This window comes from Somniosus microcephalus, chromosome 22 (assembly GCF_052327205.1).
Source record: "Somniosus microcephalus isolate GS21.2 chromosome 22, FLI_Smic_1.0, whole genome shotgun sequence".
Lineage (NCBI taxonomy): Eukaryota > Metazoa > Chordata > Chondrichthyes > Squaliformes > Somniosidae > Somniosus > Somniosus microcephalus.
The window spans coordinates 6,022,271-6,036,578 of NC_141008.1; the positions used below are offsets into that span (position 1 = coordinate 6,022,271).

Below are 14,308 nucleotides of genomic sequence, written 5' to 3' on the forward strand. Positions count from 1 at the left end.
CCAAGGCCTCTCTGCTCATCTACACTTTTCAAAATCGTGCCATTTATAGTGAACTCTCTTTCCGTATTAGTCCTCCCAAAGTGCATCATTTCAAACTTCTCCGCATTGAACTCCACCTGCCATGTTTCTGCCCATTTCACCATCCTATGTCATCCTGAAGCCTATAACCATCCTCATCATGATCTATTACTTTGCCAAGTTTTGTATCATCTGCAAACTTTATAATGCTGCTCCCTACACCCGAGTCTGTGTCATTTATTAAAAATTGCAAAGTGTAATGGACGCAAAACTGACCTTTGTGGAACGCCACTGCAAACCACCTCCCAGTCAGAAAAACATCCATCCACCACCTTCTGCTTCCTGTCACTGAGCCAATTCCGTATCCATACTCCCACTTTTCCCTTAATTCCATGGACTTCCATCTTCTTAATAAGCCTCCTGTGTGGCACTTTGTCCAATGCCTTCCAAAAGTCCATATATACAACATCTACTGCACTACCTTGATCAACCTTCTCTGTTACCTCATCAAAGAATTCAATCAAGTTAGTCAGACACAGTTTGCCTTTAACAATTCCATGCTGGCTCTCCTTGATTAACCCATGCCTTTCCAAATGAAAGTTTATTTTGTCCCTGATAATAGTTTCCAATAACTTCCCACCACAGATGTTAGGCTGACTGGCCTGTAGTTTCCTGGTTTATCTCTCTCCCCTTTCTTGAATAGTAGTATAACATTAGCAACCCTCCAGTCCTGCGGGACTACTCCTGTATCCAATGAGGATTGAAAGATTGTGACCAATGCCTGTTATTTCTACCTTTGCTTCTTTCAGCAACCCAGGATGCATTTCATCCGGACCAGGTGACTTGCCAACTTTCAGCAACACTAATCTTTTTAGTACATCTTCTCTATCTATTATTATCCTGTCCATAACTTCCCTCTCCAGCATATCAATGCAGGTTCATTCCTTTCCTTTCCTAGGAGAGGTAAGGAGGTGAGTGAAGCCTCTATCATTGTTACAGGGTGTGCGCTGAGAATAGTGCCTTGACTTACACTGGCCACCCTTGTGAGGAACCAGTGCCGGAGGTTGCACTGATTACTTCAGCACTTCCCTCCACCAGGCCTGAATCACCCTGTTATGGAGCCTCCTGTCTTAGAGTCCAAGAGTCCATCCCTTTCAGCCCCTTACTTCAGCCAGTAAAACATCCACGGATGTATCTGGGAATCTGGGGCCTCTTCTTGGCTATCCTCCCCCGAAGCTGCAGCTCCTTCAAACACTCTGCTCCATGTGGCTTCTTCTCTCCAATAACACACGCCCCCTGTAATTAGCTGCAGAACATTAAGAGTATATAACACTCTCTGATTCACTTTCCCAGCAGCAATACACCAATGAGGCATGGTAGTGCGGCTCCGAACACACTCCACGTAAATAATGAATGTCCTTGGAGGAAAACGCAGTGGTCTAGCACTGTGGAAATCCCAGCTCACTGCTAACCGGAGGGGAATCCAGCCCCGTGCCTCTCCGTTACATCTGTCATTTCCAGAGTTCTGGAGAGTGGACGGTGTGTGAGGAAACATTTGACTGTTCAACACAGCAGAATTCCCCATAGTTTCTCATTCATAAAACAACGGGCCAATGAAGAGATTAAACAGCAAGGGCCATTGTAACTTCCTCGTGACGGCTGATTCTGTTTCCCTGGGTTTTATTTTTGTTTAAACTGGTGTTTTCCTCAGTTGAAGGTGTTGTGTCGGTACCTTTCTACCTAGACACAATTTAGGACTCAGAACTCAGAGATTCAAACGTGAAGTGCTTTATTGGAAGGAAAGGAAGTTCTGGCAAGTTCCGAACAAAGAGAGCTAAACTTAACCGAGAGAATACCCAACCATTTATCTCCTGTGACAGCGCCACCACAGGTGGGAGGAGAACACACAATAGAACACACAATACATAACATTTCCTCCCCTCTTAAATGGAAGGTCCACAGTATTCCTCAATAGGTAAGTTACTTTCAATACACTCAACTAACCTAGGGTAGAGGTAGACTGCCTCAAACCCTGACTTTACCCTGGGGTTTATTCTGCCCCAGTCTTGTGGGTAAGTCACTAAGCCTACAGATCCAAGCGTCTTGGAGGCCGCCGCTCTCTGACAGGATACCGGTGGTCATCGCTGGCTTCCACAGCAGTAGGCATTGACACAGGCCTGGATGGAGAAGGTGCCTGTGTCAGTTGAAAGTCAGGAGTTTGCACAGGTGGAACAGTCTCTTTGACTTCCTGTGTTGGAGAAGAGCACTGTGGCAAAGGATGCTGGTTTGCGGTATCATTCGGAAACAGTTCAGGCCAACCAGCCGTTGGAGCCTCTGTGGCTGTCTCTGCTCCTAGCAACAGTTGATCTGTGTGTCTTCTCCAGACGACGTCCTCAGCAGTCTCAACCGTGTAAGACACAGGGCCCATCTGCGTGATCACCGTAGCAGGAACCCATTTCGGTCCAGTGTTGTAGTTTCGAGCTAGGACGTGCTCTCCCAGATGAAACCGTCTCTTCTTGGCTCTTTTCTCTCTCTTTTCAACTTGAGCTTGTTGTTGACAATGGACAACCTGTTCTGCCCTTGGAGGTTTGAGTAAGTCAAAACTTGTCCGCAACTGCCTCTTCATCATGAGCGAAGCGGGGGAAGTTTTGGTTGTGGCATGCGGCTCGTTCCTGTAGGACAACAGGAAGCTGTTCAGACGTTGGTGGATTGAGCCCATACCTTGCGATGCCTTCAAGGCGTGCTTCAAAGTTTGCACGAACCTTTCTGCCTGGCCATTAGTAGAGGGATGATAGGGCGCAGACCTGATGTGTTGGACACCATTCACATGCAGGAAGGTTGCAAACTCCTGTGATACAAATTGTGGACCATTGTCACTTACGAGTTGTTCTGGTGAGCCATAACGGCTGAACATCTCACCAAGTTTCTCAATTGTTTTCTCTGCCGTGGTAGACCTCATCACAGCAACCTCCGGCCACTTGCTACGAGCGTCCACAACCACCATAAACATCTTCCCTTCGAAAGGACCGGCGAAGTCCACATGTACTCGCTGCCACACTCTGCAGGCCAATCCCAGGGGTGTAGGGTTGCCAGCTGTGGAACATTCCGGACCCTTTGACATGGGGAACATGTTTTGGCTTTCTCCTCAATATTCCCATCGAGACCTGGCCACCAGAAGTAGCTTCTTGCCATTTCCTTCATCCGAACCATCCCACTGTAGCCTGTATGAAGTTGTTGCAGTATAGGTTCCCTCAGAGGTGGCGGAATGATGACACAGCGTCCCCAAAGAAGACAACCTGCCTGGACGGAGAGCTCATTTCTTTTTGAAACGTAAGGTTTCAAACTAGGAGAATCTCCTATCGCTCTCCCTCGAATGACATCGTCCATTACCTCAGACAGGACTGGATCGTTGCGGGTGTACCCTCGCACCTGAACTGCAGTGACAGGTGCTCCCTCCACTTGTCTAAAGTAGAAGATGTCTATCTGACGAGGCTCTGGGGGAGTAACAGGCAAGGGTAGCCTCGAGAGACCGTCTGCGTTGCCGTGCAAGTCTGATTTGCGATATTTGATGTTGTATGTGTGTCCTGACAACAGTAAAGCCCACCTTTGCATCCTGCTTGCAGCGAGAGACGGAATTCCGGTGTGGGGCCCGAAGATTGAAGTCAATGGACGGTGGTCTGTCAGGAGTGTGAACCTTCTCCCAAACAGGTACTGATGAAATTTTTGAATTCCAAAAACGATTCCCAAGGCCTCGCGCTCGATCTGCGCATAGTTACTCTCGGCCTTGTTCAAGGTGCGTGATGCGAAGGCGATAGGTTTCTCTTCACCCGAAGGCATGATGTGGGATATGACTGCTCCCACACCATATGGTGATGCATCACATGCTAGCTGCATGGGTAGCTTTGGGTCGAAGTGTGTCAGGGCCTCCGAATTCAGCAATGCTTTCTTTGCTTGGGCGAAAGCTTCGTTGCACAGTTCAGTCCATTTCCATGTTTTGCCTTGACATAGCAACTGATGTAAAGGCTTCAGCAATGTTGCTAAGTCTGGAATAAACTTCCCATAGTAGTTAAGTAGCCCCAGAAATGAACGTAACTGGCTCACATTCTGGGGTGCTGGGGCCTCCACGATCGCCTTGACCTTTGGCGGCGCCTTATGCAGGCCAGTAGCGTCAATCACATGCCCCAGGTACTCAACTGAAGACTGAAAGAATTCACATTTGTCTTTACGAACTCTGAGTCCGTACTCTTTCAGTCGTTGTAGTGTCGCATCCAAGTTCAGAAGATGATCCTCCTCATTTGTCCCAGTGACAAGGATGTCGTCCAGGTAGCACTGGACTCCTGGCAGTCCACTCAAAATCTGATCCATTGCCCTTTGGAATAGAGCAGGGGCCGACGTAATTCCAAACGGAAGGCGGCAGTACGTGTATAGCCCCTTGTGTGTCACAATTGTCAGCAGCTCCTTTGATTTGTCATCGACATGCATTTGTAGATAAGCCTGGCATAAGTCTATTTTGCTGAACTTTTGCCCTCCGGCCAGGCCCGTAAAAAGATCATCAATGAGGGGAAGAGGGTACTGTTCCGCAGACAGCACCGGGTTAATAGTCACTATAAAATCCCCGCAGATTCGAACAGATCCATCCTTTTTCAGGACAGGAACAATGGGTGTGGCCCATTTGCTCACGCTCACAGGCTCCAGGACTCCATTCTCGACTAAGGCCTCCAAGTTAGCCTCAACTTTTGGCCTAATTGCATAGGGTACAGGTCGGGCTTTGTGAAACTTCGGCTTGCTGTCAGGTTTAATGTCCAGTCTCACGCTGATCTTTTTCATGCTCCCAAGTTCCCCATTGAAGAGTTCTGCATGTTTGTTTAACACTGCAGTCAGACCTGACTCCCCTTTTGACATCATGCGGACTGCAGGCCAGTCCAGCGTGATTTTCTCTAGCCACGCACGTCCCAGTAGCGATGGATAATTTCCCTTTACCACATATAGTGGCAGTTTTGCAGTCTGTCCGTTCAATTTAACTGTCACCTCAATGACGCCTCTCATGGCCACAGGTTCGCTGGTATACGTCTTTAGCACAATGTTTGTTGGCTGAAGGGTAAGATGCTTTAGCATTTTGTTGTAGACAGTGTCTGAAACAAGGGACACAGCCACGCCTGTGTCCACCTCCATCCGCACTGATTGTCCCTCCACCAGTGGTGACACCCAGTAGCCATTTGAACTGCCTGCAACCGTCAGTATGTGCACCTCTTCCTCCTCAGAGGTGTCGCTCCCCTCTGTTTTGCTTGTTCCATCATACTGCACTGAATGAACACTCTTTTTCCTCTCTTGTCCAAATACAGACATTGTGCTTCCATGCTTCCCAGCTCTGCCTGTTCTTTTTTTACCTCTACAGGCGCGTTCAATGTGACCCTTTTTGCCACAATTTCGGCATTCCAGCTCCATACACCAGCAGTCATTAGCGTGATGGCCCGTTTTCCCACAACGGTAACATGTGCCGTTCCGCGCACCTTTAGGCTCAGATGACACCTTGTGAACTCTCCCTGTTGAACTCAACTGGTGAGCCTCCTTTTCCGCCATCCCCATGGAGACACTAACTTCAATGGCCTTTTCAAGAGTAAGGTTGTCCTCAGTAAGAAGGCGCTTCAGTGTGGCTGCATTTTGCAGACCACACACAAGTCTGTCTCTAATGGTGTCATTCAGCACCTCCTTGAACTGGCAGTGTTCCGACAACCTTTTTAAAGCAGCAATAAACATCGTCACTGATTCCCCCTCCTCTTGATTCCGTTTGTGAAATCTAAATCTCTCAGCAATAACCAGAGGTTTTGGTGAAAAATGTGCTCCAAGAATTTCCACTAGTTGCTTATATGTTTTAGTTCCTGGCTTATCTGGCTGCACGAGGCTGCGAAGTAAATTGAAAGTCTTCGGCCCGATTACACTCAAAAAGGTAGGCACGACCTTTTCATTTGCCACCGCATTCGCCAATACAAAATAGTCAAAACGTTCCGTATATGCGCTCCATTGCTCCACATTTTCATCAAAATCACTGATGTTTCCTAATATAGTAGCCATCTCACGTTTCAAATTAAATTTTCTGTTTACTCACTGCACCCGTAACGTACGCAGATTCATCCACGCCTCGTTGCCACTTGTTGTGTCGGTACCTTTCTACCTAGACACAATTTAGGACTCAGAACTCAGAGATTCAAACATGAAGTGCTTTATTGGAAGGAAAGGAAGTTCTGGCAAGTTCCAAACAAAGAGAGCTAAACTTAACCGAGAGAATACCCAACCATTTATCTCCTGTGACAGCGCCACCACAGGTGGGAGGAGAACACTCAATAGAACACACAATACATAACAGAAGGGGTGAGACTTTCCAGGGCACAACACCTCCTCAGGTTTCAGTGAAACAGTTGCTTGGACCTCACAACAGGGAGACCCCCGCCTGGCCATTTCCTCTCCTTTCCCCAGGTGGTCTGGCTAAGGCTGCCAGAGGAAGAACATGCATTTAAATGTTAGTCAGAACATGCCAGTACGTGAATCCACAGTAAACTACCAACCTATCTCCGGTCCAGAGCTTCAGTTAATGGATCAGAACTCCGGCCTCCACCTGTGTATTTTTTAGCTGCTGCTGAGCTGGTTGTGATTTTATAATTTCCGTTAAAGATTGCTACCGTTGGTTGTTTTTAGTTGAAGCGACTCCTAGTTATGTTGATTATTGACACAGCTGCCAGTGGCTTGGGTTGAGAGGGCAACGAGCTGCTTCTCAGTCATGTTGTTGAGTGTTCTAGGCTGGCTGCAGTTGTGTACAGGACCAGTCCCCGGCCTAGCCTGCTTCTGCACAACACTCGACCAGCTCAGTCAGGGCCAGGCCTAGGGCAGGGGTGCACTCGAGCTGTGCTAGTGGGCCGGGCCAGGCAAAATAAAGGATGTCCTTCCTCACAGCGGCAACAAACCCCCGGGTGTTGCTCCCACTGGTCACCAGTGGGGGCCCAGGGAGATATATCTGGTCTTATAAGAATGGTTGCTGTGGGATAATAGATGATAACAATAGGGTAGGAATCAGCCCAAGATTGGAGTTATGGTGCATCATTGTAGAGCATCCCACATTACACATTACACGCAGCACGGTGGCATAGTGGTTAGCACTGTTGCCTCACAGCGCCAGGGACCCGGGTTCGAATCCGGCCTCGGGTGACTGTCTGTGTGGAGTTTGCACATTCTCCCCGTGTTTGCGTGGGTTTCCTCCGGGTGCTCCGGTTTCCTCCCACAGTCCAAAGATGTGCGGGTTAGGTTGATTGGCTATGATAAATTGACCCTTAGTGTTAGGGGGATTAAATACGTGGGGTTACGGGGATAGGGTGGGATATGTGTTGGTGTAGGGGTTACGGGGATCGGGTGGGATATGTGTCGGTGCAGGCTCGATGGGCCGAAATGGCCTCTATCTGCACTGTGGGGTTTCTGTGATTCTGTGAACAGCGACTACACTTCAAAAAAGTGCTTCAGTGGCTGTAAAGTGCTTTGGGTCGCCGGTGGTAGTGAAAGGCGCTATAGAAATGCAAGTCTGTTGTTCTTTCAGAGGAAGAGCTTCACTTCCCGATGCATCTTAACTTAAAGAAATGAGAAAGAATTTCATCTCACTCCTTGATGAACCAAAAAGTTTGAAAGAAAAAATAAGAATGGTGTTAAAACCAAAACACACGAGCAAGGTGCTGATTATCCATCATTGCATTTACCTTGGAGTGAAGAATTCTTTATTCCTGATTTCACCGTCATGCTGGCCTGTAATAGAAGCAAAGTTGCACCTTATTCTCTGTCTCATTGAGAGGTGGTGCCAGTAGGAACTGTACTGCAGATTGTATTTTATCTTCTACATTTTAAAAGCATGATCATTTTCATCAGCTAGATTTTATTGTATAAATTAATTTCTACAATTTACGTCCCCTCACTCGCTCATTGACTTATGTCACAACATTCTTTGCATTTCATTGATCTAGAACAGTAACTGACCCGCAGACTATCACATTGATCTATGGGCCATGTTGCACTGAATCATTGCTCTCAAAAGATATTGTTTAGTGGTGATATATTGATGTAGAACAACATTAAACTGCCAGATGTTATGTGGCTCTATAATAGTATTAAATTGTCCTAAAACAACATGGATTATATTTTGCAGGTGTCACAATGCTCCAGAGCAATGCACTTCACTGGGTAATATTACTTTATTACACTGAGTGGGATCAAATTAGTCTAGAACGGTACGTTACACGATACTGGGCCACATTACTCTACAGTATTTACACTGCGATCACAGTGATCTGGGGCAGTGTGTATTTATGTAGACTGTGTGGAACCACATTGAGCTAGACCAGTACTTGTCACTTTGACCTAGAACAGTTGATGACACTGTATGGGAGCAAAACAACATATTTAAAAAGGGTCACCCAGCAAAGAAAGAAAAGAAAGAAAGAAAGACTTACAAACATACAAATTAGGAACAGCAGTCGGCCCCTCGAGCCTGCTCCGCCCCTCGGCTCCTCGAGCCTGCTCCGCCACTCGTCCCCTCGAGCCTGCTCCGCCACTCGTCCCCTCGAGCCTGCTCCGCCACTCGTCCCCTCGAGCCTGCTCCGCCCCTCGGCTCCTCGAGCCTGCTCCGCCCCTCGGCCCCTCGAGCCTGCTCCGCCACTCGTCCCCTCGAGCCTGCTCCGCCACTCGGCCCCTCGAGCCTGCTCCGCCCCTCGGCCCCTCGAGCCTGCTCCGCCACTCGGCCCCTCGAGCCTGCTCCGCCACTCGACCCCTCGAGCCTGCTCCGCCACTCGTCCCCTCGAGCCTGCTCCGCCACTCGGCCCCTCGAGCCTGCTCCGCCCCTCGGCCCCTCGAGCCTGCTCCGCCACTCGGCCCCTCGAGCCTGCTCCACCACTCGACCCCTCGAGCCTGCTCCGCCACTCGACCACTCGAGTCTGCTCTGCCATTCAATAAGATCATGGCTGATCTGATTACTCCACATTCCCACCTACCCCGATAACCTTTCACCCCCTTGCTTATCAAGCCTCACATCACAGGTCACAGAATCACAGAAACCCCACAGTGCAGATAGAGGCCATTTCGGCCCATCGAGCCTGCACCGACACACATCCCACCCGATCCCCGTAACCCCACATATTTAATCCCCCTAACACTAAGGGTCAATTTATCATAGCCAATCATCCTAATCAGTTGGGAAAATGCTGGAATCTATTATAAAGGATGCAATAACTGGGAACTTAGAAACTAATAGTAAGATTTGGCAGAGTCAACATGGATTTATGAAAGGGAAATCCTGTTTAACAAATCTATTGGAGTTCTTTGAGGATGTAACTGGTGGAGTAGACAAAGGGGAACTGGTAGATGTGGTGTATTTGGATTTTCAGAAGGCCTTTGATAAGATCCCACACAAGAGGTTGGTGAACAAAATTAGGGCACATGGAATTGGGAGTAATATACTAGTGTGGCGGAGCCACTAAAGGACTCAGATCATTTGTATATAATTCCCTTTAACAACATGTTAGCTACAGCCTGAGTCTGTATCTTTATTTATACTGTTTACTTGTACAGAGCGTGATTACTTTAACAGCGCGGGTAAACGCGATGACGTCACGCCGTTCATCACGTGATCCCCCACTAGCGGGAAGAACGTGATGACGTGATGACGTCAACCACGGGACCACCCTAGCAGTCCTCATGGAGCCTCCGAACTGAGCAGACCTACACTCGATGTTCTCCTGTAGTTACTTGTTTAAACCTGTTAGTTTCCATTAAACTTCGTTTTGTTTGATCGCCTGAGTGGACCTCAGTCTTTGGATAGGAACTAGACATTCCTACATTGGTGACCCCGACTTTTGCGAATGGTTTTCGCAGAAGATACTCAACATGGAAACGAACGCCGCTACCTTGAAGCTACCACAGTTCTGGGAGCAACAACCAGCCGTGTGGTTCATCCAGGCTGAAGCCCAGTTCGCCATCAGGGACATCATTGCGGATCAGACATGTTATTATTATGTGGTCTCCGCCCTCAACAGCGCCACAGCCTCGCGGATCGTCAGCCTACTTGGTAGTCCGCCTACTGATCGCAAGTATGACACGTTAAAGGTGCGGTTGCTACAGGTCTTCGGGCTCACGAAGTCAGAGCGCGCCCGCCGGCTGCTCACTATGCCCGGCCTCGGGGACCCCAAGCCGTCCGAGCTCATGAGCCAAATGCTCACGCTCCTCGGTTCCGAACCGGAATGCTTCCTCTTCAGGGAGCTATTCCTCAGCCTACTACCGGAGCAAGTTCAGGCTGCCCTAGCCAGGTCCGAAGTCACAGACTGCGCAGAGCTGGCTGCCGAAGCGGACAAGATCTTCGCGGTGACACAGCAGTACAGCGCTGCCACGAGGCACCCATCCCCCACAGACGCTGCTCCAGCTCCTCAATCAGCGGGGTTGTGCTTCTACCACGCCCGTTTTGGCGCGAAAGCAAGATGCTGCCACCCTCCCAGCAGTTTTTCGCTCAAAAAAAACATCTACAGCAACCCTGGTGAAAGAGGACTGGGTCTGACGAGCGCCCCGCGGCTGCGATGGCAATCGGAAATTCGGGAAAGCTTCTCTTCATCACCGACTCCCTAACTGGTCGACGTTTCCTTTGCGACACCGTGGCACAGTGTAGCATCCTACCTGCGTCACATCTCGATATACAAGCTGGGGGCCACGGCCCCTCCCTCGAAGCGGCTAATGGTGCGGCCATTCGGACCTTCGGACAGCGGCGGGTCCAGGTGTGTTTCGGCGGCCAGCGCTTCCACTGGGAATTCATCACGGCCAAAGTCTCGCAGGCCATCCTCGGGGCGGATTTTTTGTGTGCCAACGGCCTCCTGGTCGATGTCAGGCACCGCCGGTTGATCAATGCGGCCACGTCCACTCCATCCCGTGACACCGCGGTAACGCCGTGCCGCTCACTGTCTCCTGTGCGTTCCCACCTCCAGATGACTTCACTCGCCTCCTCGGAGAGTTCCCAGATCTGACCAGGCCCACTTTCTCCTCCTCGGCCACTAAACATGGTGTAGAACATCACATCACCACTACCGGCTCCCCGGTTTACGCACGGGCCCGACGACTCGAACCCGGCAAGCTCGCGGCTGCGAAAGCAGAGTTCGACACGATGGAGCGGCTGGGGATTATTCGCCGGTCGAATAGTCCTTGGTCTTCGCCTCTCCACATTGTTCTGAAACCCGGTGGCGGACGGCGGCCATGCGGTGACTACCGACGCCTGAACGCCGCCACTACTCCTGATCGGTACCCGATCCCGCATATTCAAGATTTCTCGGCCCATTTGGCGGGAAATACCTTTTTTTCAAAAGTCGACCTCGTCCGTGGTTACCACCAGGTCCTCGTGCACCTGCAGGACATCCCGAAGACCGCAGTCATCACCCCATTCGGCCTGTTTGAATTTCTACGGATGCCGTTTGGCTTGAAGAACGCTGTACAGGCTTTCCAGCGCTTGATAGACTCCGTGCTTCGGGACCTAAAATTCATCTTCGTCTACCTTGACGACATCCTCATCGCCAGCTCTAGCAAAGAGGAGCTCCTCTGCCATTTGCGCACCCTCTTTACACGCCTCAGTCAACACGGTTTGATTATCAACCCGGCCAAATGCCAGTTCAGCCTGCAGCGGATTGATTTCTTGGGCCATCGCATCACATCAGACGGCGCAATTCCCTTACAGACGAAGGTCGAGGTGGTTACATCTTTCCCGCGCCCGCAGTCCATCAAGGCCCTACAGGAGTTCCTCGGGATGGTCAATTTTTATCACCGGTTTATCCCTAAGGCGGCTCTGCTTATGCAGCCCTTGTACGAGGCCCTCAAGGCCAAGTCCGGTAAGGGTCCGATCAACTGGAAGGCCGAGATGGACCGGGCGTTCGTCGACACCAAAGGCGCCTTGGCCAATGCAACCATGCTGGCGTACCTGCTTCCAGGTGCCACCATTGCCCTTACCACTGACGCATCGCACTACGCAATCGGCGCAGTGCAGGAACAATGGGTGAATGGGACGTGGCAACCGCTGGCGTTTTTCAGCCGTCAACTACGGCGAAACGAAAGAAAGTACAGCACTTTCGACCGGGAGTTGCTGGCCCTTTTTCTAGCCATCCGCCATTTCCGGTTCTTACTAGAGGGACGTCCATTCACGGCTTTTGTAGACCACAAGCCACTAACGTACGCTATGGCCAAGACCGCCGAACCGTAGTCAGCTTGGCAACAATGTCACCTGACGTTCATTTCAGAATTCACCACGGACATTCAGCATGTGTCCGGCAAAGACATCCTGGTGGCGGATTGCCTCTCCCGCGCGACTGTTCACGCAGTCCAACTCGGAATCGACTTTGCCCTCATGGCTGCGGATCAAGCCTCGGACCCGGAGACCCAAGCATACAGGACCAGCCCCTCTAGCTTCCAAAGCGGCCGATGTCAAATTCCATGCCGCAGGCATCACGTTACTTTGCGACGTCTCCATGGGAGCTCCCCGCCCTATCGTACCAGTCGCCTGGTGCCGAAAAGTGTTCGACGCCATACACGGGTTGTCACACCCTGGCATGAAGGCCTCGCTGTAGTGTATGTAACGTTCCACCTTTAAGAGAACTATTTTAAGGGTTGCACTACTTTATCTTGGCTACTGTATACTGTAATACCGGTGGTGACCACACCGGTATATAAGTGCTGTGTAAGGATTTATTGGGCAGATTCGCCCTGACCTTCGAATAGTAAAGTCCTGTTAAAGTTACTCTTGTAGTCTGTGTATTAATTCGCCATATAACACACAGACTTTACAGTGGCGACGAGTTCGATCTTACCCTGCGGCAGCGATACATCCGAAGCAGTTAACGAGCGGCGAGAAGAGGCATCCGCCCTCGTCGTTCTGCTGAGAGAAGACTCGAGTCTGCAGAGCAAGGAAGAAGAAATAATTCAGACACGAAGCCTTCCATCAGCAACAGGCAGTGATCGTCCCTTCTGTCACGGTGGTGAGTGAGCCGATCAGCCACGAGAAGCAAGTCGGCCACGTTGACTGTGAGTAGGGGGGAAATAAAAAGAAACGGAGGATAAGGGCGGTGAACTCGACCACGGTCGGGGGAAAGGAGCCGGACAGAAGTCGGGGCCAGAGATGCTGAGACTGGGGCAGCATAGGGCATGGAAGCCGCGGTACAAGCGGGAACGCAGCCGGTGTGAGAGACCGGGCTACGAGCGGGAACGCAGCCGGTGTGAGAGACCGGGCTACAAGTGAGCTGGGAGACGCAACAGCGTCGGGAGACAGCTCGACCACGACCGGCAAAAAAGGCCGGGCAGCTACCGAGGCCGCGAGGCGCTGCGACCGGGATCGTAAGGCGCGGGAAAAAAAAAATAATAAAACCACGGAGAACTCAGCCGCAGCCGGGGGAGGAAAGGACCGGACTGCGAGAGGGCTGGGGAGGCGCGATTGAAAGCCGCTGAGGGAGAGACAGAGCCCGAGCGAGCGGGAGAGCTTCAGAATAAACTGAAGCCGGCGCGCAGGCTGCGAAACCCGAAAGCCAGCGGTCGTCGCCCGAGGGCAAAGCTTACCCCCCGCCAGAGGAAGACAAGCGCGGGAAACCGCCATCCTCGGAGGCGGGGAAGAAGATAAGCGCGGGAAACCGCCATTTTTGAAAAAAAAAGTTAAAAAGTAAAGAAAAATTTCGTTGTTGTTCTCAGAAAGATTGTGAAGATGCCTAAGCATGGTAACATCAACGATTTCGATTCCGATGTGGAAGATTGGGCCACGTATGTAGAACGCATCGAGATATATTGTAAGGTCAATAAGATAGCAAATTATGATAAAGCTCTAACCTTACTAAACTCAATGGGTGCGAAGACATACGGGCTATTGAAGCATCTTCTATCACCAGCTAAACCGGCGGATCAGTCTTTCGCTAATATTGTTGCTGTCCTGAAGGATCATTTGAACCCCACACCGCTGATGTTAGCGGAACGATCTAAATTTTACATGAGAACGCAACTAAAAGAGGAAAGCAACGCGGAGTACTTGGTTGAACTGCGTAGGCTAGCAAAATACTGTCAGTTTGGGGAAAATCTGACAGAGGCACTGAGAGACAAGTTCGTGTGTGGGATGTTGAAGGAAGAAACACAAAAGCGACTGCTCGAAGAGAACGATCTTACACTTGATAAGGCTGTCCTTATTGCAGCATCGCACGAAGCCGCAGCGAGAGGCACGGCGGAAATGCAGCTGAAGACAGAGGCACTCAGCGTG

At 50.3% G+C, this 14,308-nt stretch overlaps 1 protein-coding gene across 1 annotated transcript in view; it reads right to left on the reverse strand.

Annotated features, from left to right (window-relative positions):
• LOC147102008 (uncharacterized) overlaps positions 1-14,308 on the reverse strand; it is a 46,781-nt gene that overhangs the window by 8,909 nt on the left and 23,564 nt on the right. Inside the window, exon 2 of the mRNA XM_085964140.1 lies at positions 7,758-7,803. Coding sequence (XP_085820266.1) covers positions 7,758-7,803 — 46 coding nt within the window. The remainder of the gene's footprint in view (positions 1-7,757; positions 7,804-14,308) is intronic.